Consider the following 26,823-nt stretch of genomic DNA (forward strand, 5'->3'; position numbering starts at 1 on the left):
GAAACGGACGTAAATCTTTCGGTCTCTTAATTTGCCGTTAAGAAAACAATTAGGCGCGGAAAATTCTAACAATTCAACCAGTTTGGGATGGATAATACCAGAAAATGTTGGAATATTTCCCAATTTGTGGCTCCCGTAAAAGCCGGCTGTCATTGCTGAAGAAAAAATTGAATATTCAAAATTTTCAAATAATTGTTGGACTCTTGCAAAAAAATGCCATAAAATGTAACAAAATCAAGAATGATTTAACAAAAAATGATGAAAATGGAATAATACTGCGGATTTGGGGTAAGAAGGACGACATTCGCGGACAGAATAAGGAAACAAAAAATTATTGAAAATTGAGGCAGCAGTCATTGTCAAATGGAGAAAAATAAGTTTTTTTTTGAGAACCGCAAAATATCACACAACAGTATGGGCTAAAGCACCAATTAGCTGCCCAAGATGTTGCCCTTCACAGAAATCACACCAGAACACAACAAAATTGATTTAAAAAAATCATTAAATATGACAAAATGAAGATGTCAAATCACAGAAAATTTCAAGGTAATTGGCAAACCAAATCAAATCTGTCTCTCCCGCATTGGAGAAGTTGAAAGAAAAAAAAACATTTTCAGTTAGAAAAGGTTTGATTTTGACAAATTCAGAAATCGCAACAATTCAAATGACATTGCGTCTGGTCCCGTTGAACATTGCCCATTTAGGGCACTTATTGATTTCTTTTGTTTAATGGCCAATAGTGGAGTTTGTTCCTAGTAGATTTTGGCTCCAGTTCACGTTCATATAATCCCAAACGTCAATAATTGTAACCAATTAAAATGAAATTAATGAAGTTTCATGATGATCCATCATATATACAGATTTTATTAGTTCGCTGACCCATGGTAAAATGTTATATAGAATCATTTATCTATTGACATCATCTCCCAAAAATTTGGTTTCATTTGGTTTTCGGTAGTTTATTAAAAAATATGAAAAAATAGCCCTATATGTAAACTTTAAATTGGTTAGTGCAATTTTTACGATGATCCATGCTATCTATAGATTTCTTTTGCTCGCTGACCCATAGTGAAATTTAGTGTAGAATCATTTCCCAAAAAAAAATCGTACCCCAAAATGGTGGTTTTGCGTGTCATTTTGTCACTTTATTGAACACATGTTAAAATAATACAAAAATTCTTTTATGTATAAAATTTGTTATTGCATTTTTGACGATAATATATCGAATGTAATGATTTTATTTGTTTGCTGACCCATACTAAAATTTGGTACAGAAGAATTTCTCCATTAGCATCACTGGTCGAAAACGTGGCTTTACTGGTCATTTTGTCACTTAATCAAGAACGGAAGAAAATTATACCAGAATTATTTAGTTTTTGCAAATATCATATTAAAAGCGGGATTTTCGTAATATATACCATGTCGAGACACTTCTAATTTTCTTTTACCCGTAGAGAATTTGATGTAGAAAATTTCTTTCATTGGCATCATATCCCAAAAATGTGGTATTGATGCAATATTGACTTCAATCCAAACAAAATCGAAGGACAAAATAGCAAAAAAAAAAGAATTACTGACATTGAGCGCTAATTTTCTTGGTATACATCCTTTCTAGAGTCTTCCTATTTTCACAGGCCCATAGAAAATTCGTTGACAAGATATCCAAAAAATGTCGTTGACAGGCAGTTTTGAATAAATTCCAAAAATCTAAAAAATTAAATAATAAATTTAACGCCTTCGAAAAATTATCAACCGGCAACGAAGTTAGCAAATTTCAAATTTAGGTCCGGCTTATTTATTTTAAGCCCAAACATTTTTCAATTTCTTTAGCTATGAAACGGACGTAATTCTTTCGGTCTCTTGATTTGCCGTTAAGAAAACAATTAGGCGCGGAAAATTTTAACAATTCCATCAGTATAGGATGGGCAATGGTAGAAAACTATGAAATATTTCCCGATTTGCGGTTCCCGTAAATGGTGGCGGTCAATGGCTGTCATTGCTGAGGAAAAAAATTAATGAATATAGAATTCAAATAATTTTTGGAATTATACAAAAAATGCTGGAATATAACAGATTTGGAGCCTGAAGGACGACAATGTTGGAGAAAAGAAGCAAATACCAACTAATTTTGTGAACATTGGATATTGAGGAATCAGTCATGGTCAGATGGAAAAGAACAAGAATTTTGCTTGAAAAATGAAGGCTTCAATTGAAAGAAAATTTTTAGGCAAATGATTACCCAAATCAAGATGTGAATTTCCTGTTAACTTCGGATATCAAGGCTGTCTTTCCCGCATGGGAGAAGTTGATAGGAAAATATTTTAAGTTAACAAAAATGCGATTTTGACCTATAGTGGAATTTCCTGAAGAGGATTTTCTCCATTGCCGCCAATCTTCCTACTGGATCCATATTCGTAGATTTAGTTCCATATTCACGTTCGTATAAACCCAAACGTCAATAATTATATCAATTGGAAATGTTTAAAATTTGTTATCTTCAGTTTGCTGCCCAATAATTAAATTTTATAAAGAATCATTTGTCCATTGAAACCATTCCCCAAAAATGTGGTAATTTTGGATGATCATCGAACACATGTGATGATAACACAACATAATCCCTTATTTTATATATTCAATTTGTTATTGATTTTTTCACGATGACATATCGTATATACAGATTTTATTTATATGGTGACCCATACTCAAATTTTGTGTAAAACAATTTCTCCATTGGTATCACTTGTCCAAAATGTAGCTTTAGGGGTAATTTTGGCACTTAATCGAGAGCGGTATTTTCGTGACATATATCAAGTCGAGAGACATCTAATTTTTACTTACCCATAGAAAATTTAATGTAGAACATTTCTTCCATTGGCATCATATCCCAAAAATTTGGTATTCAGGCTATTTTGAATCAAATCCAAAAAGTCGAAGGATGCAATTACAAAAAAGTATTACTGACTTTGAGCGGTAATTTTCGTGGTATATATCTTGTCTGGATATTTCCTATTTTCACCTACCCATAGCAAATTTGATGTAGGAAATTTCTTCCATTGGCTAGACATCCAAACAATGTCGTTGTCAGGCTGTTTTTTTTTTTTTTTTTTTTTTTTAATCAATTCCAAAAATCAAAAAATCCAAAAATCAAAAAAAAAAAATCCAAAAAATTAAAAAATAAATTTAACGCCTTCGAAAAATATTCTACCGGCAATGAAGTTAGCAAAATTCAAAATTAGCTCCGGCTTTGTTATTTATTTTGGGACCAAACATTTTTCAATTTCTTTAGCTATGAAACGGGACGGAAATCTTTCGGTCTCTTTATTTGCCGTTAAGAAGACAATTTGGCGCGGAAAATTGTAACAATTCAATCAGTACAGGATGGGCAATGGTAGAAAACTATGAAATATTTCCCGATTTGTGGCTCCCGTAAAAGCTGGCTGTAAATGGCTGTCATTGCCGAAGAAAAATATTGAAAAAATAAGATTTTCAAATAATTGTTGTTGGACTCATACAAAACAGATGCCATCAAATGTAACAAAATCAAGAATGATTTAACAAAATGGTGATAATGGAGTAATACTGCGGATTTGGGGTAAGAAGGATGACATTCGCGGACAAAATAAGGAAACAAAAAAAATCATTGGAAATAGAGGCAGCAGTCATTGTCAAATGGAGAAAAATAATTTTTTTTTTTTTTTTTTTTTTTTGAGAACGGCAAAACATCACACAACAGAAGGGGCTAAAGCGCCAATTAGCTGCCCAAGTTGTTGCCCTTCACAGAAATGACAACAAATTTGATTTAGAAATAATAATTTAATATTGACAAAATGGAGATGTCAAATCAGAGAAAAGTTCAGGGCAAATGGTGACCCAAATCAAATCTGTCTCTTCCACATTGGAGAAGTTGAAAGGAAAACATTTTAAGTTAGAGAAGGTTCGATTTTGACAAATTCAGAAATCCCAAAATTCAAAATGTTTTAGTGGAGTTTTCACGAAGATCCACGATATCTACAGATTTGATCACAATTTGCCTTGAACTTTTCTTTGATTTCACATCTCCATTTTTTCAATATTTAATGATTATTTCTAAAACAAATTTGTTGTATTCTGGTGTCATTTCTGTGAAGGATAACAGCTTGGGTAGCTAATTGGTGCTTTAGCCCATTCTGTTGTGTCATATTTTGCCGTTCTCTAAAAAACTTATTTTTTTTTTTTATTTGACAATGACTGTTGATTCAATTTCCAATAATTTTTTATTTGCTTATTTAGTCCGCGAATGTCATCCTTCATGCCACAAATACGCAGTATTCCTCCATTACCAACGTTTTTGTTAAATCATTCTTGATCTTTTTACATTTTATATCATTTGTTTTGTATGATTCCCACAATTGTTTGAAAATTTCATTCAATCAATATTTTCCGTCGGCAATGACAACCATTTACAGCCAGCTTTTACGGGAATCACAAATCGCGAAATATTTCATAATTTTCTAGCATTGCCCATCCTATACCGATTGAATTGTTAAAATTTTCCGCGCCTAATTGTTTTTTTAACGGAAAATTAAGAGACCGAAAGATTTAGATCCGTTTCATAGCTAAAGAAATTGAAAAATGTTTGGGCTCAAAATAAATAACAAAGCCGGACCTAAGTTTGAAATTTGCTAACTTTGATGCCGGTTGATAATTTTTCGAAGGCGTTAAATTTATTTTTTCATTATTGTATTTTGTTTTTTTTTTTTTGATTTTTGGAATTTATTCAAAGCAGACTGACAACGAAATTTTTTGGATATTGTGTCAACGGAAAAACATTCCTACATCAAATTTCCTATGGGCCTGTGAAAAAAGGAAGTCTCTGGACAGGATATATACCTCGAAAATTAGCGCTCCAGATCAGTAATTCTTTTTCTTGCAATTTTTTTCTTAAATTTTATTTGGATTTAATTCATTATAGCCTGAATACCAACTTTTTGGTATGGTTTTTGGTTGATGCAATGAAAGAAATTTTCTACATCAAATTCTCTATGGATATGTGAAAATTGGAAGTCTCTCGACGTGATATAAATAACGAAAATCCCGTTTTTTAATGTGATATATACAAAAACTAAATATTTATGAAGTAATTTTCGTTTGTTCTTGATTACGTGCCAAAACGACCCCTAAAACCACATTATTGACCAGTGATGCCAATGGAGAAATTGTTCTGCACCGAATTTTAGTATGGGTCACCAAACAAATAGAAGCTTTAAATACGTTAAAATTCGTTAAAATTTCAATAACTAATTTAATATATAAACTAATAAGGATTATGTGGTGATATTTAAACATTTGTTAAATAAACTGCTAAAATTACACACAAAACCACAATTTTGGGGTACGACGTCAATGGAGAAATGATTCTAAACCAAATTTCACTATGAGTCAATGAACAAAAGAAATCTGTAGATATGATGGTTTATCGTGAAAATTGCACTAACCAATTTAAAATTTACATATTGGGCTATTTCCATGATTTTTAATAAACCACCGAAATGGTTATCGAAACCACATTTTTGGTGAAGGGTGTCAAGGGATAAATGATTCTATATAAAATTTTAACGTGGGTCAGGGAACAACAAAAGTCTGTATATATCACGGATCATAGTGAAAATGGCACTAACAAATTTATAAATGTTAAATGGTTGTAATTATTTAAGTTTGGGTTTATATAAACATAAACATTAAATTGTAACCAAAAACTACCATTATGGTTCCAGTTAGAGGGTTGGCATCCATGGAGAAAATCATCAGCAAATTCCACTGTAGGTCATCGAACAAAATGAATTGTGAGTGTCCCAATGGTAGCCGATCCAATGCCATTGGAACTTTGTCAATATCAATGCTTTTCTATCTTAGAATGGCTGTTCTTCAACTTCTTCCATGCGGGAAAGACAGCCCTGATAGCCAAAGTTAATAAGGTATTCATATCCTGATTTCGGTCACTATTTGCCTTGAAATTTTCTTTGAACTTACGTCTCCATTTGGCAATATTCAATGAATCTTCTTAGATTGAATTTATTGTGTTCTCGTAGCCTTTCTGTAAAGTCGTCATCCTTGTGAAGCTAATTTGAGCTTACTTCCATTATCCTGTGTCATATGGCAATGGCATATTCCTCAATTTCCGATGATTTTTTGTTTGCTTATTTTGTCCAAGAATGTCATCCTTCTTACCCCAAATCCGCAGTATTCCTCCATTATCACCATTTTTGTTAAATCAGTCTTGATTTTTTTACATTTTATGGCATCTGTTATGCATGATTCCAAAAATTGTTTGAAAATTTTATATATTCAATTTTTTCTTCCGCAATGACAGCCATTGACAGCCAGCTTATACGAGAGCCACAAATCGCGAAATATTCCATGATTTTGTGGCATTGCCCATCCCATACTGATTGAATTGCTAAAATTTTCCGTGCCTAATCGTTTCCTTAACGGCAAATCAAGAGACCGAAAGAATTGCGTCCGTTTCATAGCTAAAGAAATTGAAAAATGTTTGGGCTCAAAATAAATAACAAAGCCGGACCTAAATTTGATATTTGTTAAATTCGATGCCGGTTGATAATTTTATGAAGGCGTTATTTTTTTGATTTTTTTTTTTTTGATTTTTGAAATTGAATCAAAATAACCGAAAATCACACTTTTGGGATTTGGAGTCAAAGAAAGAAAATTTCTGGATCAAAATTTCTATGGGCCGGCGAAAAAATGAAGTCTCCAGAAGGCTGCAAACGCGGAAATGAAAATTTGAAGAAAATAATAGCTCTTTTTTTCAATTGTTTCCTTGAATTTTATTTGAATTTGATTCAAAATAGCCTGACCACCACATTGTTGGCATATGATATCAATGAAAGAAATTTTCTACATCAAATTTTCTATGGGTGAGTGAAAATTGGAGGACTCTAGACATGATATATACCTCGAAAAACCGCTTTTTCAATGTCACATATATAAAAACTAGTTATTTATGTTGTTATTTTCGTCTGTTCTCGATTAAGAGCCAAAATGACCCCTAAGGTCACATTTTTGGCCAATTCCGTCAATGGAGAAATTGTTCTACACAAAATTTTACTATGGGTAACCAAACATATAAAATCCGTATATGTAATGGAATATCATGAAAAAGTCGTAAACAAATTTAAAAGTGTAAAATTAAGGAAAATGCCAGGTTATTGGAACACGTTTTCGATAATCTGCCAAAAAGACCCATTAGACCAACTTTTTGGCGTATGATGTCAATGGAGAAAAGAATCTATGCAAAATTCAACTATGGGTCACAAAAGGAAAGAAAGTTGTAGACATGATATATCATGATCAAATCTCACTAACAAATTTTAAATTAAAAAATTTGGTGTATTTTTCCATAGTTTCAAGAAACTGTCGAAATGACTATTGAAACTGCATTTTTTGGGGATGACATCAATGGGGAAATTATTCTACACAAAATTTCACTAAAGGTTACCGAACAAAAGAAATCAGTGGGTACTGTAAATCGTCTTCATAATGTCACAAACAAATTTAAAATTTAGGAGTTCTGCTTCCCTACCTTTTTTATTAGTTTTAATACAGACGACCAAATTTTTAGTAAAATAAGATATTCTGTATTTAGTGCTTTTGAAGCATAGGATTTATTCTGAGAATATTGTTCTTTTGATTTTTATAAAGTAATGAAAATCTAGTCTTTGGTTGATCCCGCCTAAAAAAAGCTCAAAGCAAATAAAGCATTAATATAATGTACTCCTCTCTCTCTCTCTCTCACTTCTTCTCTCCATCAATTTGCCACATCCGCTCCACTCCTCTACTGTTGAGTGCTAAACAAATAGCTCAATGTCGATGGTTGGGCATGAAAACGCACCTGGGCCTCTTCCCATTTGGTGTGAATCAATTTCTGTAACGGCGTATTCACGGCCAATTCCTCCTTAATTTCCTCCTTATCATCTTTGGGTTTACCCGACAGCGAAGTGGTCTCTGTTGTAGACATTTGCCGTTCCAACATACCCGTTGCCTGATCATTATATGATCGGTTATCGATGGTCATGAGTATTTCGCGACCCGAACAGCTATAATAGTAGAGGTCGAAACGGGATTCGGCATGATAATTCCTTAGTAAATCTGGATTGCGATTGAACATAACACCAAAATGGCCGGCGCACAGGGTTATCCATATGGGGTAGTTGGGTGTTTTGAGACGGGAGCCCGGCTGGCGGGCCACAAGGTTACTCTGAAATGGGAAGTTAGAATTAAAACAATATTTCTTTATTTGTTAAGCCTTTGTTATACTTGACCACTTTCACCTTCCCAGAGCATTAAGCCAATGGCACAGCGATTGAGGACACCATATTGGGGAACAGCCTTCAAAAATAAAAATGTTTTTGGGGTAAATAAAAATAAAATAGTTAATAAATCATAAAACGTTTTTTATGATTGAATTTATCTTATGGAACTATGGGAACTTTCGGTAGTGGGCATAAACTCCAATCCTAAAATTTGACCCCATTAGAAACAGATGAAAACATGGAAGAGAATCCTTAACGAAACTTTAAATAAAGATAGGTTATTAGAAAATGTTCACTTATGGGCATTTTTGATGGAAGTGACCAAAGCTTAGGCTTCACTGGTTCACCTCAAAAAATAAAAAAAATGAGAAAAAAATATCCATTCATTTGAGGTTTTGAAAGGAAGTGCCCTCTACAGAAAGTTTCCACTGCTTCACGCCTAGAAACTAGAGACAAAATATCCGCCCATGTGAGGTTTTGAAAAAAAGTGCCCTCAATTGAGAGTTTCCAATAATTCAACTCTAAAAAACTTAGGGCAAATTGTCACCCATGTTAGGCTTTGAAATGAAGTCTCCACACCTGAGAGTTTCCACTGTTCTCATTATCTACTCACATAGCTATTTTCATCGCCCACATTTACCACCCCATTGTGTATGTAGGGTGTGGCCCTTCCCGTCAACAGCAAGGTTACAATCATCAATGAGCCCTCCTCATTGTTGCTCATGGTCAGCGGTACGACCTTGGTGGAATCCAAGTCACTGCGAACTCTGAAATTAAAAAAGAGAGAGTTAGAAAAGATTTTATATAAAATTGTTTTAAATCAATTTTCCACTTACCGTCCCATGGTGCGTGTCAATACGGCACTGTACAAGAAGAGCAACGTTCCTGGAGAAGCTTCTTCGGTGAACTTCATGGGACAAGTAAAGAATGAAAAAAGCAATAAAAAATATAAAAAGCAAATTTGGTATAAAAAACTACTCTCGATATTTGAGTATTGTTATATTGACCTCAATACCATTCTAAATATTCCAGCTACAGACTTTTGTTTTGGAGAAGGTCATAGTGAAATTCGATGTAGAACATTTTTGTCATTGACATCAAGTGCCAAAATCTAAGTGTTGGGGGTTTAGTCGGTCAATTTATAAATATAGCCCAAAAATTTTCTTATTTTTATACCCAATTATTTATTGAAATTTACTCGATATATATTAGACCTACAGATTTCTTTTGTTCTACGACTAATCGTGAAATTTGGCATAGAATATATCTTTCTTTAACATCGCATCACAAAAGTGGATATTTGAGCTTCAAACTGCTGTCGGATTGAAAATAGTACAAAATTGACACAAAAATTACTACCAAATTTGAAACCACATTTTTCATGAAATTGTTTTGTCTACACACTTCCAATTTTTGGGGTCCGATAGTAAAATTTTGTGCAGAATATTTCTTCCCCTGACATAATATCCAAAAAATTAAGAATTAAGGCCATAATTGCTCTAAATGCAAAAGAAGTGCAAAATAGTCCTTAAAATAATCATCATAATTTCTCTACCAAAATGATTGCGGATTTTATGTTGGTATAAATTACAGCTACAAATTTCTTTTGGTTGGAGACCCATAGTGAAATTTCATGGAGAATATTTCTTCCTTTGACATCTTGTCTCTAAAGTAAAGGATTAAGACCGAAATTCGAGGGAGTCGAAAATTCACAATTTTTTCGAAAAAATAGTGATTTTTTTTTAAAAACCCAAAATTGTTTTGAAATTTACATGATATATAGTGTACCTACAGATTTCTTTTATTCTGGGACAATTAGTGAAATTTCGAGTAGACTATATCTCTCTTTAACATCACACCCCAAAAATTAATAATTGTGCTTGAAAATGCAGTAGAGTCGGAAAGAGAGAAAATCTACTCAAAAAGTTGCATTATTTATTATATAATCACATTTTGGATCTGCATATTCCTTAAATTGTTTCGAACTACACATCTTTTGGTCTGGGACTAATAGTGAAATTTGGTGTAGAATATATAACTCTTTAACATCACATTCTAAAAATTGAGATTTAGGCTTGAAAATACAAAAGAGTCAAAGAGAGAGAAATTGGACCTAAAAAGTAGCATTCTTCATTTTACTACAAAATTTGTACCCATATTTTTCTTGAAATTGTCCAATATGGAAACTATTTTTTGTTTGGAAGCTAATAGTAAAATTTTGTGCAGAATATTTCTTCCCTTGGTACTATTTCGAAAAAATGCAGAATTATGGATGTAATTACCCTAAAGTCAAAAAAGTTCAAAATTAGCCTAAAATAATCTTCATTTCATCAAAGATATTTACCGATTTTATGGTGGTATATATAAAACCTACAAATGTCTTTTTGCTGCAGACCCATAGTGAAATTTCATGGAGAGTATATCTTCCTTTACAATCACATCCCAAAAATTAAGAATTGTGCTTCAAAATGTCGATTAATCGACAAGAGAGACTCTACCCAAAAAAGTGGCATTTTCCAGCAAATAACCAAATTTTGAACCGATATTTCTCATGAACTTGTTCAAACTACAAACTATTTTTATTTGAGAGTTCATAGTGAAATTTTGTATAGAATATTTCTTCCTTTGGTAATGTCGAAAAAATGCAGAATTATGGACATAATTATCCAAAAGTCAAAAAAGTCCAAAATTAGTCTAACTTAATATTCTTTATAAACCAAAATATTTATCAATTTTACGGTAGTATATACTAAAGCTACAAATTTCTTTTGGTTGGACACCCATAGTGAAATTTCATGAGGAATATATCTTCCATTGACAATATATCACTAAATTGAAGGATTATGGCCGAAATTCCAGGAAATCGAAAATGATCACATTTTTAAAAAAGGTATTTTATTTTTAATTCTTAAAATTTCTTCGAGATCTAACTGGGTGTCAATGGAGAAAGTGTTCCACATAGGTCAGCAGGCAAATGATATGTGTAGATGTACACACCACGGAATTTTAAACGTCATCATGGTTATATAAACAGAAAATTTATTTTTTGTAAAAATTTCGGACTGTCTTCAATTTTTTGCCAAAAAGCCTGGTATAACACAAGTTTTGGAGTATGGTATCAAAGAAGGAAATAATCTACACGAAATTTAATTTAATTATGGCTCGCCGAACAAAAGAAAGCTGTAGAAACTAAATATCCACACGAAATTCTAAAATCATTTTAGGTGTACACAAGAAATGTAATTTTTTAGTAAATTCTCTTTTTTCTCCAAATCGGGTCCAAAATGGCACTCAAATTGTCATTTTAGGGATATGATGCCAAAGGAGAACATGTTCCTCATCAAATTTCACTATAAGTCACCGAACAATTGGAAGTGATTGAGATAATATTTCCAATAGAAATGGCTGTATCAATTTAGTAGGCGAATAACAAAAATTGTTTTTTTTTTGAAAAAATCGTCTCGGTACAAAAAGGACCCATAAAACTCCAATTTCTGGGAATGATGTCAAGGGAAAAATTGTTCCACATCGAATTTCACTATGAGTCTCCTAATACGGGATACCTGTAAAAATAATACATTGCGTTTTAATTTTACTAACAAATCGTTAGCATACCCATGAAGGAACTATTGTCTTAAATTAGATTTGGTATTATTTTCGATCTTTTGCTAAAAAGCCTGGTATAACCCATGTTTGGAAGTGTGGTGTCAAAGAAGAAAATATTCTACGCTAATTTCTTTATGGGTCACGGAACAAAATAACTCAATAGAAACTAAATATCCACACGAAATCTCAAAATCACTTTAGGTGTACACAAGAAATAAAATTTTTTAGTAAATTCTCTTTTTTCTCCCAATCGGGTCCAAAATGGCCCTCAAATTGTCATTGTAGGGAAATGATGTCAAAGGAGAACATGTACCTCATCAAATTTCACTATGAGTCACCGAACAATTGGAAGTGATTGAGATAGTATTTCCAACAGAAATGGCTATATCAATTGGAAGTCAGGTAACAAAAAATGCATTTTTGAGGAAAATCGTCTCGTTGCCAAAATGACACATTTAATCGCATTTTCAGGGAAAGTTGTCAAAGGAAAAATTGTTCTACATCAAATTTCACACTAAGTCTCTGAATACGAAATACCTGTAAAAATTATACATTTCGTTTAAATTTCGAGAACAAATTGTTAACAGACTCATGAAGGAAGTATAGGCTTAAATTAGATTTCGTATTATTTTCGATTTGTTGCCAAAAAGCCTTGTATAACCCATGTTTTGGAGTATGGTGTCAATGGAGAAAATATTCTGCACCCAATTTCACTATGGGTCACCGAACAAAAGAAAGCTGTAGAAGCTAAATATGCCCTCGAAATCTCAAAATCATTTTAGGTGTACCCAAGATATTTAACTTAAAATAAAATATCTTTTTTCTTCGAGTCGGCCTCAAAATGGCCTCAAATCGTCATGTTAGGGGTGTGATGTTAATGGAAAACATGTTCCTCATCAAATTTCACTAAAGGTCACAGAACAACTATAAACAATTGGGATGATTTTGCCTTTTGAAATGTCTATATCAATTCGGTGGCCAAGTAACAAAAAATGTATTTTTGAGGAAAATCGTCTCGGTGCAAAAATGACCTCTAAAACCCCAATTTCTGGGAATGATGTCAAGGGAAAATTGTTCCAGATCGAATTTCACCATAAGTCTCCGAATACGGCAAATCTGTAACAAAGATATAATCCGTTTAAATATCAGAAACAAAAAAATATTGCTTTAAATTACGGCCATTCATTTTCAAATCGTTGCCAAACTTATTTTCACCAAACCTACAATTTAAAATATCGAGTATAGCTTTTCTTTACATCTTCCCATATAAGTTCGGAACCGTAAAAAAAAAACTTACAACTTTAAAATGCCTCTTGATAAAAAATTCCAATTCCTCATTTTGATTCAATGTGAAAATGTAGAGCTGAAATTCGAAATGAAATAAATTTAAATAAATTATTAAAGAAAATTTCAGATTACATAACTCACCTTTTCCGTGACGCCATCATGAAAATACAAAGCACTATGATCCACGAAACATTCATCGTCGGGTGAGGGTAACACCATTACCACTTTATCTTTATCGGCAATAATACGCAAAATTTCTATTAACGCCGATATCAAGGCATCTCTTTGCATGTCTGCTGTGGGGGATAGGGGACTGGAAAGAGAGAAAATATTACATAAGAGAAGTATTTGACTATTTATAGAAAAAAATTTCGGTGATATAATAATTTTCAATGACAATTTTTTTGGTGATATATCACCGAAGGAACTTTTTATAGAATTTTTTTTCCAATAATATGTCGCCGACAGAATTTTCATAGAAAATTTTGTTCGGTGATATATCACCGATAGAATTTTTATAGAAAATTTTTTTCGGTGATATATCACCGATAGAAATTTTCATAGAAAATTTTTTCGGTGATATATCACCGATAGAATTTTTATAGAAATTTTTTTTCGATGATATATCACCGATAGAATTTTTAAAGAAATTTTTTTTCGGTGATATATCACCGATAGAATTTTTATAGAAATTTTTTTTCGGTGATATATCACTAATATAATTTTTATAGAATTTTTTTTCGGTGATATATCACCGATATAATTTTTATAGAAAAATTTTTCGCTGATATATCACCGATAGAATTTTTATAGAAAATTTTTTCGGTGATATATCACCGATAGGAATTTACGTAGAAATTTTTTTTTTCGGTGATATATCACCGATAGGAATTTTCTTACAACATTTTTTTCGATGATATATCACCGATAGGAATTTTCATAGAAAAATTTTTCGCTGATATATCACCGATAGGAATTTTCATAGAAACTTTTTTCGCTGATATATCACCGATAGAATTTGTATAGAAAATTTTTTCGCTGATATATCACCGATAGAATTTTTATAGGAAATTTTTTCGTTGATATATCACCGATAAAATTTTTATAGAAAAAATTTTCGCTAATATATCACCGATTAAATTTGTATAGAAAATTTTTTCGCTCATATAACACCGATAGAATTTTTATAGAAATTTTTTCGCTGATATATCACCGATAGAATTTTTATAGAAATGTTTTTCGGTAATATTTCACCGATAGAATTTTTATAGAATTTTTTTCGCTGATATATCACCGATAGAATTTTTATAGAAATTTTTTTCGGTGATATATCACCGATAGAATTTTTATAGAAAATTTTTTCGGTGATATATCACCGATAGAATTTTTATAGAAAATTTTTTCGCTGATTATCACCGATAGAATTTTTATAGAAATTTTTTTTTGGTGATATATCACCGATAGAATTTTTATAGAAAATTTTTTTTTTTGGTGATATATCACCGATAGAATTTTTATAGAAATTTTTTTTCGGTGATATATCACCGATAGAATTTTTATAGAAAATTTTTTCGGTGATATATCACCGATAGAATTTTATAGAAAATTTTTTCGGTGATATATCACCGATAGAATTTTTATAGAAAATTTTTTCGGTGATATATCACCGATAGAATTTTTATAGAAAATTTTTTCGGTGATATATCACCGATTAAATTTTTATAGAAAATTTTTTCGGTGATATATCACCAATTAAATTTTTGTAGAATTTTTTCCGTGATATATCACCGATATAATTTTTTTATAGAATTTTTTTTTTCGGTAATATATAACCGATAGAATTTTTATATAAATTTTTTTTCGGTAATATATCACCGATAGAATTTTTATAGAAAAATTTTCCGGATGATATATCACCGATATAATTTTTATAAAAATTTTTTTTCGGTGATATATTACGGATAGAATTTTTATACAACATTTTTTCGCTGATATATCACCGACAGGAATTTTCATAGAAAATTTTTTCGGTGATATATCACTGATTAGATTTTTATAGAAAATTTTTTCGGTGATATATCAGCAATTAGATTTTTATAGAAAATTTTTCGCTGATATATCACCGATAGGAATTTTTATAGAAATTTTTTTTCGGTGATATATCACCGATTTCAGTTTTGAAGACATTTTTGATGATATAACACAGCGAAAAGTTTTTCTCTCTAAAATATTTATCGAATTTTTCAGTTATGTCACCAATAAAATTTCTTCCTGTGATATATTATGGACAAGCTTAATCAAGTTTTTAGTGCAAATTACTCTGCCATTGCCGCTGCCCTTGTGGTCTTTCGGGCGAAGAGTAAATGCTTCACCACAAATCCCTGGACAACCGATAAAAGTCCCCGGGTGGCATTGCGTGGACTACGCAAGCCATAGGCATATTCCTCCTTGGGTGAACCAAATGTAAATGGAGTCTGGGTCCATTCGGCTCGCATGGGTATGGCCGAGGTGCCAAAGACCAGTTGCCTTAATTCCTAAAAAAATGGAATTTAAAATAAAATATTCTACTTTAAAAATTACAACTTACCATTGCCAATTCGGGTGTAATGGCCTCAGCTCCCTGAGCCTTAAACTGATTTGCCATCTTGCCGTGGATATTTCAAAATCTCGTCTTCTGTCGACGGCTGTTAAATGCCTTTTAATTTCACTTTCATTTGCCAGACACCCAAGTAGACTTGCCTAACAATTTATTTCCGTTTTATTTCCTCCGTCCTCCCCCTTCACGGAAGGAATTTTCATATCTTTCACACCCACTTTTCCGTGGCCAGTGATATTCAATATTTTTTTTTTTTACAATATTTTTTTTAATTCATATTTACATAGTTCTGCACTTGCCCTACGCCTTTTCTTTATGCCATCAACCATTTTCGACATTCCCTGCAATTCGAGCTGTCACTCAATCTGTTAGTTTTCGCCGAAATCTCATGACAAAGGGGGATTGGAGTGCCGGGATCTTTAATTTTGAATGACTTCCAAATTGAAAGTCATGCCATGCAATCCTAAGTGAAACGGAAAGTAAGTGTGAAATTTGTTTGCGAGATTTACATTTCGAATTGATTTTTAAGTAGCTTTTCATTGTTAGTTCGGAAAGGAAGGAAATACTAATGTTTGGATATAGGTTTGGCGGGTGTTTGCGCGATGTCATGAAATGTCTTTAATGTGTTATTAGTTCAAGTACAAAAGAGATTCCTTTTTTTTGCACAAAATTGTATTGAGGGGTGGGCATGGAAAGGTATATGGTCTTAAATTTTAAAGGGGGTGGTATGAAAATTTGAGAATATTTGTATTCTGGGATATTTTTCATTTTTTTAATTTTTATTTTTTTCTTTTTATTTCATTTTAATTTTGCTTCTGGTGGAAGTATCCATTACGAACTTCAAATACCAAATTTGAAACAATTTCGGTGAATAATGTTGCTAAAATCATCGAAGTACCGAATATCGGGAGCTGCCGTTATATGGTGGCTATACGAAGGCGTGGGCCTGCACGGACAATTTTCTGCCTTAGGCGGTAGTATTCATTACGAACGTTAAATAGCAAATATGAAACAATTCCGGTGAAAAATTTCGCTAAAATCCGCAAAATACCGAATATCGGGAAGTGCAGTTATAAGGGGGTTATACGAAGACGTGGACCTGCATAGGCAATTTTCTGCCATAGACTGTAGTATCCATTACGAATTTCAAATACCAAATTTGATACATTTCAGATGAATAATGTCGCTAAAATCATCAAAATACCGAATATCGGGAGGTACCTTTATATGGGGGCTATACGAAGACGTGGACCTGAACAGACAATTTTCTGTCATAGGCTGTAGTATTCATTGCGAACTTCATATACCAAATTTGAAACAATTCTAGTGAATAATGACGCTAAAATCATCAAAATACCGAATATCGGGAGGTACCGTTATATGGGGGCTATACCAAAACTTGGATCTACATGGCCCATTTTCAATACCAAAAGATCTGCAGACATAATATACATTTGATTAAAATTTTATCAACCTACTTCATTTCGTTCGGAAGCTAGAGTGATTCCACAGAAGAACAGACGGTTTTGGTTGAGGTATACCAGAAGGGGTTCGCAGATATCTATCATCTTCACAAAAGATCATGTGTTAGCAAAAATGTTGGTATGTGTTAAATTTGAAAAGAGTTGGATGCTTATTTCGTTTTTTTTTTTTTTTTTTTTTTTGAGAGTTTTGTTTTCCAAAATCTTAAACCCTATGTGGGGGAGGCACCAGAAGAAATGGTCCGATCTCTACCATCTTTATAACAGATCTTGTGTTGTTCGAAATATTGAGATGTACCAAGTCTGAATGGAATTGGATGTTAATTTCTAGTTTGATAAGCCTTTATGGATATTCAAAATTTTGACCCATTGTGGAGGAGGTACCAGAAGGAGTGGACCAATATATCCCACTTTCACAGCACATCATGTCTTAGTAGAAATAACGGCATGTGGGAAATATGAGGACAACCGGAAGCTTATGTGGGATTTTATAATCGTTTAGGTTATTCAAAACATTGATCCTTTGTGGGGGAGGTACCAGAAGAATCAGTCCGATCTCTACTATTTTTATAATATATCTTATGTTGATGGAAATATTGAGAGGTTCCAAGTCTAAATGGAATTGGATGTTAATTTCGCGTTTGATTTATTCGAATAAAAAAATATTCAAAATTTTGACCCCTTGTGAGGCAGGTACCAGAAGGAGTGAACCGATATATTCCATTTTCACACCAGACCTTGGGTAAATAAAATTATTGTGATGTGTGTAATTTAAGGACAATCAGATGCTTATTTCGGATTTCGTTTTGGTTATTCAAAACTTTGACCCTTTGTGGGGGAGGAGGTACCATAAGAAATGATCCGATTTTTACAATCATTTTAACAGATGTTGTGTTGATGAAAATATTGAGATGTACCAAGTCTGAAGGGGGTCGGATGTTAAGTTTGCGTTTAATGAGATTAATGGATATTCAAAATTTTGACCCTTTGTGGGCGAGGTACCAGAAGGAGTGGACCAATATATTCCATCTTCACACCAGATCATGGGTTAATAAAAATATGGCGATTTGTGTAATTTGAAGACAATCGGACACTTACATAACATTTTATAAGAGTTATAATTATTCAAAATTTTGACCCTTTCGTGGAGGGGAGGTACTTGATGGACTGCACAGATATTGTCAATTTTCGCACCTGGCCTAGCACTGATGCAAATATTAGGATTTGCAAAATTGGAGCAAAATCGGATTATCCTTTCTCTTTCTGTGCAGTAAAATATTTTTTTGAAAATTTCGAACTCTTTTGAGGGAGGTACCAGAAGGTGTGGGCCGATATATCCCATCTTCACACCAGATCATACATTAATAAAAATATTGTGATGTGTGGAATTCGAAGACAATCGGACTCTTACATCACATTTTATAAGAGTTATAACTATTCAAAATTTTGACCCTTTTGTGGAGGGGAGGTACTTGGTGGCGTGCACCGATATTGTCCATTTTCGCAGCTGACCTAGCGCAGGATATTAGGATTTGCAAAATTGGAGCAAAATCGGATTATATTTTCTCTTTCTGTGCAAAGAATATTTTTTTGCAAATTCCAACGTTTTGTGGGGGAGGTACCAAAAGGAGTGGACCGGTATTGCCAATCTCTGAATTCGATCTAAGTTTGAGAATTATATTACGATGTACCAACTTTGGATCAAATCGGATACTCCCTTCGAGAGTTATCGTGCACCCCAGCCAGACAGACGGACGGATGGACGGACGGACATCGCTAGATCGACTCCAAATATCCCGAAACGGATTTCTTGCAAAGAGACCTAGAGTCTAAAACCATTATTTCGATGAGGCACTTTTTGGCCGTATGAAATGATATTTACCCTCTGTAGCCATATGGCAGATAATTCCAAAAAATGTTATATGGATTCCAATTTCTTGGTGGCAGTTTGAAGTTTTGGGTACTATTGGACTCCGACATATTTTTGTTTCAATTTTTTTTTTCGTTCCATTTTAACTTTGCTTCTTTTGCGCCATTCAGAGAAGGATTATAAAGCTGGGAATACATAAAGCGTTTATTTGGCTGGCTTAAGTCATCGGCTGCCTTCTTCGTAGAGAAGCAAAGGAGTTTTAGATAGAAGCCAGCCAAATAAGCACTTTATGTATTCCCACCTTAATTATTGCCATAGAAGACCAGAAGTTTTGATCGAAGACCAGAAGTTTTGATCGAACACAGGTAGTAAGCTTCTCCTGAAAAATTAATAAGAATATAAATTAATAATATTTTTTATTTATTTTATTTTACTTACCCTCAAATACAGCTCATACATGGACCTTCCCTTGTCCTCTCAAAAAAATTTTCAAATTGTAGAATGTTTTGTACGATGATGATGGGTATTGCCGCATATCCTTTGCCTTTATTGTCCACTTAATTGCTTGTGACACCCAAGGGAGAGAGGGAGAGCATTCAATAATTTTCCAAAGAAAATTACTTAATTTTAAATAATGACCCGACAACACCTTTTCCATTGCGTGCTAGAATTTTTAACATTTTTTTCAAACCTACCAAAGAAACTGGAAATATAATTTCATAATTGCATTCCAATTTTAAATTCCATTCTGTCGAACAAATCATTTGGCAGAAATATAAACCCAATATTTATTATGACCAGAGGCCAAATAATCAGTTATAGTTCTCGGACTCACAGCGAAAGAGAGTTCAAAAGGAGGAAAGTTCGAATTTCCACCATGAAGTTTGCCATATTATTTGTGGGAATAATTTTCTGCCGTTTTATAGCGCCCTTGGGCGGAAAGAAGGCCACCTCTGATCATCATCAGATAAATAAAATAATTTTGGAATATTTTAAATTCCATGGTGTTCGCACCATGAATTTCATCAAGTGTCCCCGGAATGAAAGTGGTAAGTATTGAACATTTTATAGAGATCTGAGGAATATGTAGACCTTATGAAGTATATATATTATTGATCAGCATAAGATTCTATGTCGAGATGCAGATGTCTGGTGGACCTGTAGACCTTTTCGTATGGCTTTAATTTAACAGTACCGAACCGATATTCGCATTATAATAATGTTAGCGGCGGATTCTTTTTATACGCTCCACCAAAGTATGGACGAACGAAATAAAGTAGGTTGATAAAATTTTACTCATATATATATATTATGTCTGCAGGACTTTTGTTATTGAAAATAGGTCATGTAGGTCCACCTTTTGGTATAGCCCCCATATAACGATACCTCCCGATATTCGGTATTTTAATGATTTCAGCGACATTATTCACCGGAATTGTTTCAAATTTGGTATTTGAAGTTCGTAATGGATATTACAGCCTAAGACAGAAAATTGTCTGTGCAGGTCCACGCCTTCGTATAGCCCCCATATAACGGTACCTCCCGATATTCGGAATTTGGATGATTTTAGCGACATTATTCATCGGAATTGTTTCAAATTTGGTATTTGAAGTTCGAATTAAATACTACAACCTAAGACAGAAAATTGTCTGTGGTGGTCCACGCCTTTGTATAGCCCTCATATAACGGTACCTCCCGATATTCGGTATTACGATGATTTTAGCGACATTATTCACCGGAATTGTCTAAAATTTGGTATTTGAAGTTCGCAATGGATACTAAAGCCTATGACAGAAAAATGTCTGTGCAGGTCCACGCCTTCGTATAGCCCCCATATAACGATACCTTCCGATATTCGATATTGTGATGATTTTAGCGACATTATTCACCGGAATTGTTTCAAATTTGGTATTTGAAGTTCGTAATGAATACTACAGCCTAAGACAGAAAATTGTCTGTTCAGGTTCACGTCTTCATATAGCCCCCATATAACGGTACCTCCCGATATTCGATATTTTGATGATTTTAGCGACATTATTCATCGGAATTATTTCAAATTTGGTATTTGAAGTTCGAAATGGATATTACGGCATAAGACAGAAAATTGTCTGTACAGGTCCACGTCTTTGTATAGCCACCATATAACGATACCTCCCGATATTCGGTATTTTGATGATTTTAGCGACATTATTCACCGGAATTGTTTCAAATTTGATATTTGCAGTTCGCAATGGATACTAAAGCCTATGACAGAAAATTGTCTGTGGTGGTCCACGCCTTTGTATAGCCCTCATATAACGGTACCTCCCGATATTCGGTATTTTGATGATTTTAGCGACATTATTCACCGGAATTGTTTCAAATTTGATATTTGCAGTTCGCAATGGATACTAAAGCCTATAACAGAAAATTGTCTGTGCAGGTCAACGTCTTCGTATAGCCCTCATATAAAGGTATCTCCTGATATTCGGTATTTTGATTATTTTAGCGACATTATTCATCGGAATGGTTTCAAATTTGGTATTTGAAGTTCGAAATAAATACTACAACCTAAGACAGAAAATTGTCTGTGCAGGTCAACGTCTTCGTATAACCCTCATATAACGGTACCTTCCTATATTCGGTATTTTGACGATTTTAGCTACATTATTTACCGATTTTTCGAGTTTCGCATTTGAATATTGTAATAGCTTAGGACAAAAGTTGCCTATGCAGATCCACGTCGTCGCATAGACCCTAATATGACGGCTATATTCGGTATTTTTAAGATTTTAACAGAATTTTAAACGATTTTTTTTTTAACTGGGGGAGGATATTAAATTCCCCGAACCGTCAATGTCTCATTGGACTCATCTGAGCCCCTGTTGCTGTCTCAATCCTAGGAAAATTTTCCTAGTTGGTCTGCATAATTTCTGCTCCAGTTCACGGGCTCATTGAGACTATGATTCTTGGTACCGTCATCTAGTGACCCACTATAACTTGGCTTTCCAACTGCAAAGAAGACGGCATAGAAATTAATTAATTAGAAATTATCGAACTGACAATGGAAAGGTTACCTGATACTACCGCAAGGAAAGAGTCATCGCCAATGTTTTTTTTTCCTTCAAAAGACATCCTTTTTTTCTTATCCACCTGGGGTCGTACAATTTTTTTTTTTTTTCCTTGAAAAATTACTTTTATGCTTGTTGGACACCAGACGCGAAGAGACAGTGGATCTAGAGGGAGGGTCTCAGATTAATCGAACACCAATTATGGCTGAATTGAGGAGGCGAACAATTGACGGCTCAAAATTAAACACCTTAAACAGATTTATCCCAAACCACAATTGGGGACTTCTTCACTCTGTGATTTTACGCGATCTCGTGTTAGAGGATTGCGGTCTGGGTATAGACTAAAAGCAGAGAGTTTCGAATAATTGCAATGATATTGAGGCTATGACATAGTGATCTTCGTCTCCTTTAAAATCAATACCGCTTTGATGGATAGAACTACTTTAAATATCAAAAAAAAAGCTCACCTGACTATTCTTGTTGTGGATGGGTCCAATTCCAATATTCGTCAACCAACTGCATTCGAAAAGAGCTTCGTCGATATCTGGACACCACGACGAATATTGGACTTAATTTTCTATGTCTCCTTCAAAATCAATGTGGCTCTGGATGATAAAAGTACTTCAGAATATAGGGACGTACAATATGGGGTATAAACGATATTGTGGACCTATATAGGCAATTCTCTTCCAGGGGGTAAAGTGCTCCTGAAGGAACTTTTTTGTGGGTTTTCAGACAATTTCATTGAAAAAATTGAATATCAGGAGGTACCGTTAGATGGGGGCTATACGATATGGTGGACTGATATAGGCCATCCTCGAACTTGACCCGTTTCCAAGAAGAACATGTGAAAAATTTCAGATTCTCTTCGGGACGATCATAATTTGATGTATTTTCGATTCACATTTAGTTACTGGCTTTGAAATGGTTTGTCTTGTCCTAACCTGAAATAAATGATAAAGTTTTAAATAACTCCTACTCCCAGTTTTCTTACTTATTTTATTACAACTTACTTGACTCATAAGATCTTCCAACTTTCTCTCTTCTCCTCTTCTCCAAGGTCCACATCATTTGGAACCCAAAAAGTTACTACCCTACTTAATTCGCGAAAATATGCCAGTACGGGTATGGTCTGGTATGGATTATTTAAAAAAGGATCCCATAGCTCCCCTCTACGGTCCTCCCATTACCTTTCAACGGAACGGCAGCATTGGCCGCATTCCCCTTAACATAAAAATGGAAACTATAGCCCACAAAACGGGTATAATTGTGGATAACTTTAACACCCCCTGTGCCCTAAATGTCCTAAGTTGGTGTGGCGCATCGGAACAAAATTATTTTACCACAAATCGTTTTTGGTTATTATTGGGCACCAATGAAGGAGATTTGGAGTTGTTGGAGGACCCTGGTATATTTCTGCCACCCGATAGTGAAGTTAAGGTTTTACTTCGTAATGAAAATAAAACCTATGCCCTCTTGGATGTCTATAAAGTAGCGGCGGATAAGGAGTTGAAGGTCCGCGAGGTATTGGGAAATTTTACGGAGGTTAAGGAAATGTTAAAAGGCTTGCAGAAATATGGCTCACCCATATCTTATCGTGAAAATTTAGAGGGTATTACTTTCAAAACGGGATTGGTCATTGCATTTCCCGACATGTTTACCGACATCAATGACATATCGCTGCGCCACATCGATACCATATCCAAGGTGAATAATCGCTTGACTTTGGAGTTGGCAAATAAATTGAATATGAAGTAAGTTGGAGGGTAAATGAGATATGATTCCCTATAATTTCCCTATTTTTTTTTTTTTTTTTTTTTTTTTTTTTTTTGACTTCACAGATACAACACCCATCAAATGGACAACTATGGCTGGCACCAACCGAATGGCTCCTTTGATGGCTTCATGGGTCGCATGCAACGTTACGAATTGGATTTTGGTCAAATGGCCATATTTATGCGTCTGGATCGCATTGCCTTGTGTGATTTTGTGGCCGAAACATTTCGCATTCGAGCTGGTGTTATGTTCCGCCAACCACCCCTCTCGGCTGTGGCAAATATTTTCGCCATGCCCTTTGAAAATGATGTCTGGATTTCAATATTGATTTTGATATTCTTTACCATCTTTGTTTTCACCTTGGAACTGGTGTTCTCACCCCATGCCCATGAAATGGATTTCTGGGATGGTGTGGTATTCGTGTGGGGTGCCATGTGCCAGCAGGGATTTTATTTTTCATTTGGCAATCGTTCGGGAAGGATGATCATCTTTACCACCTTTGTGGCTACGTTGTTTTTGTTCACCTCATTTTCGGCAAATATTGTGGCTCTGCTGCAAAGTCCCTCAGAGGCCATACATAATTTAAAGGATTTAAGTCAGTCACCCTTGGAGATTGGGGTACAGGATACGGTTTATAATAAGATTTATTTTAATGTGAGTTTCCAAGGAAGAGGGGGGGAGGGAGTTTCAAATTTAATTCTTTTTTTGAATTTCCAGGAATCCACAGATCCGGTTACAAATCTGCTGTATCACAAAAAGATTGCCCCCAAAGGGGATAGCATCTATATGCGTCCCATGATTGGCATGGAAAAAATGCGCACCGGTCTCTTTGCCTATCAGGTGGAGTTACAGGCTGGCTATCAAATTATAAGCAATACTTTTAGTGAGCCGGAAAAATGTGGCCTCAAGGAGCTGGAACCATTTCAATTACCCATGCTTGCTGTGCCGACCAGAAAGAATTTCCCCTACAAGGAGCTGTTCCGCAGACAGTAGGACCGTAAAAATAATTTCCGAAGAACTCAAATTCCATTCCTACTTTATTTCTAGGTTACGTTGGCAACGTGAGGTGGGTCTCATGAATCGTGAAGAACTCAAATGGTTTCCGCAAAAGCCGAAATGTGAAGGTGGTGTGGGTGGCTTTGTTTCCATTGGTCTCACCGAATGCCGTTATGCCTTGGCCATGTTTGGCTATGGGGTTCTATTGGCCATAATCATATTTTGTTGTGAAATTATTTTGAAAATAATGCATCGCATGGGCAAACGTATGAATGCCTACTACAAGGGGGATCGTTTTCCTCCCGGGGTAAATGCAGAATAATTGATTTAAAAGGAGTGACCTCATCATACCGCCCAAGTACAATTTATCATATAATCGTTGTTAAGGATATTCAATTACTTATCAACTTGAATGTTTTGGCAACAAAGAGAGATTTGTCGCGACCAAGAAAAAAAATCAATTAAATCAATGTTTCTTATTTTGTGGAAATATATGTAGTTTATGTTGTTCTTGTAGTCAATAAAATATAGTAGAGATACCCAAGAACATTCAAAGTAAGAAAAAAGGGCCATTAATTTAGAAAAGCTGATGAAAAATGTAGATAGAACCTTCGAAATACCCGCAATTGGGCGCTTCTTTTACAGGGTCTCAGTGAGAAACTTTGTCTCCAAACATTCTTCAAGAGATCAAGGTATTAAGAACTGGTGTAGGCAGAGCTTCCATCTACAGAGAACCTGTAAATTTAATGTTCGGTCCGAAATTGTACGAAATTCAACAGCTTCCGTAGTATGGGCGACCCTTCCAATAAGGGAGACCTGGTGTAGACAGAGTTTCCATCCACCGAGAACCCCTAAAATCAATATTCGGTCTGAAATTGTCTTAAATTCAAAAGCGTCCGTGGTATGGGTTCATTATTCTAATAAGGGAGATATACAGGATGATATGAAAAAAACTGCAATCAACTTCAGACTGCTGTCATTTCCAAATTATTCAAATTATTTCAGTGACAGCTCATTATATTGTTTACAAGCTTTCGAAGACATTTTGACATTTTCCAGAAAAAAAAATTAGTCGTGTTCGGAATTCAAGCGTGATATTGAGATTTCTTTATATTTGTCTGGAAAACCACAAGTGGCTATCGTTAGAGCACTCCAGCATTTAAATGTGAATAAATCTTGTGTATCTCGTACCTTCGTCTCGCTCGTTACCGTAATATTGGTGCGTAGCCCGACGTCAAGGATTTGATCGAAACCCGCCGCGTCGCAGTGGCCAAAAAATGGCTCGTGAGCTGAACATATCGAAATATGCCATTCGGCAAATATTTAAAAATGAGCTCGGGGGTAAATCCATTGAAATTCCAAAAAGTGCAAGAACTTATACCGCAACAGAAAGAAAATAGACTCAGGAAAGCTAAAGAGTTGCTTCACCTTATACCGCAACAGAAAGAAAATAGACTCAGGAAAGCTAAAGAGTTGCTTCGCCTTGGACGAAAGTGGTGAAATGCCGAATTTGGTTTGGTGGTCTCAGGTGAGAAAACATTCGTTGTCGAGCAGTTTGTAAACAAACAAAATGATCGTGTTTATTTGTCAAAGAGGTCAGCTGAAAATGAGCACCTTCGGTTGGCCACCAGAACTTCTCAAGTGCTGGCCTGCCATGGTGATGGTGTGGGTGGCCATAACAGCCGCTGGTCCTCTCCGCTCATACTAATCGACCGTGGCATCAGAATAAATACCGAATATTATCGCGAAAATATTGTGGAGGGTGTATTGAAGCCTTGGGCACGCAAACATTTTGGCCGCAGACCTTGGACATTCCAACCGGACTCAGCAGCATCGCACTCAGCACGCGCCACCC

General features: G+C 34.5%; 2 protein-coding genes and 1 long non-coding RNA gene across 6 annotated transcripts; 1 reads left to right on the forward strand and 2 right to left on the reverse strand.

Annotated features, from left to right (window-relative positions):
• Positions 1-3: 3 nt before the first annotated feature.
• On the forward strand, positions 4-25,514 carry LOC101892589 (uncharacterized). Of its 3 annotated transcripts, none has more exons than XM_059129484.1 (5): positions 4-288; positions 23,257-23,950; positions 24,038-24,626; positions 24,690-24,961; positions 25,020-25,514. In XM_059129484.1, exons 1-5 carry the CDS (start codon positions 105-107, stop codon positions 25,288-25,290), a joined length of 2,010 nt encoding a protein of 669 aa, XP_058985467.1. In that variant the 5' UTR covers positions 4-104; the 3' UTR covers positions 25,291-25,514. The 3 variants fall into 3 exon arrangements, with proteins under 3 accessions (XP_058985467.1, XP_019894961.1, XP_011295612.3); XM_020039402.2 differs by lacking the exon at positions 4-288 and adding an exon at positions 6,641-6,911 and having other exon boundaries at positions 25,020-25,513; XM_011297310.3 differs by lacking the exon at positions 4-288 and adding an exon at positions 19,966-20,195.
• On the reverse strand, positions 1,194-3,130 carry LOC109614113 (uncharacterized). 2 transcript variants are annotated; one of them, XR_002195375.2, is made up of 4 exons: positions 3,021-3,130; positions 2,839-2,904; positions 1,419-1,707; positions 1,194-1,332 (listed from the first exon to the last, which is right to left on the reverse strand). It is a non-coding gene; the product is annotated as an uncharacterized LOC109614113 (long non-coding RNA). The 2 variants fall into 2 exon arrangements; XR_002195374.2 differs by having other exon boundaries at positions 2,839-3,122.
• Positions 7,633-15,942, reverse strand: LOC101892760 (inactive ubiquitin carboxyl-terminal hydrolase MINDY-4B). Its single transcript, XM_005190886.4, has 8 exons — positions 15,787-15,942; positions 15,519-15,733; positions 13,341-13,512; positions 13,210-13,275; positions 9,143-9,213; positions 8,920-9,073; positions 8,311-8,382; positions 7,633-8,251 (listed from the first exon to the last, which is right to left on the reverse strand). The coding sequence occupies exons 1-8, from the start codon at positions 15,841-15,843 to the stop codon at positions 7,829-7,831; spliced, it is 1,230 nt and encodes a 409-aa protein (XP_005190943.3). The 5' UTR covers positions 15,844-15,942; the 3' UTR covers positions 7,633-7,828.
• Positions 25,515-26,823: the final 1,309 nt, after the last annotated feature.

This window comes from Musca domestica, unplaced genomic scaffold (genome assembly GCF_030504385.1).
Source record: "Musca domestica strain aabys unplaced genomic scaffold, Musca_domestica.polishedcontigs.V.1.1 61, whole genome shotgun sequence".
NCBI classification, from domain to species: Eukaryota; Metazoa; Arthropoda; class Insecta; order Diptera; family Muscidae; genus Musca; species Musca domestica.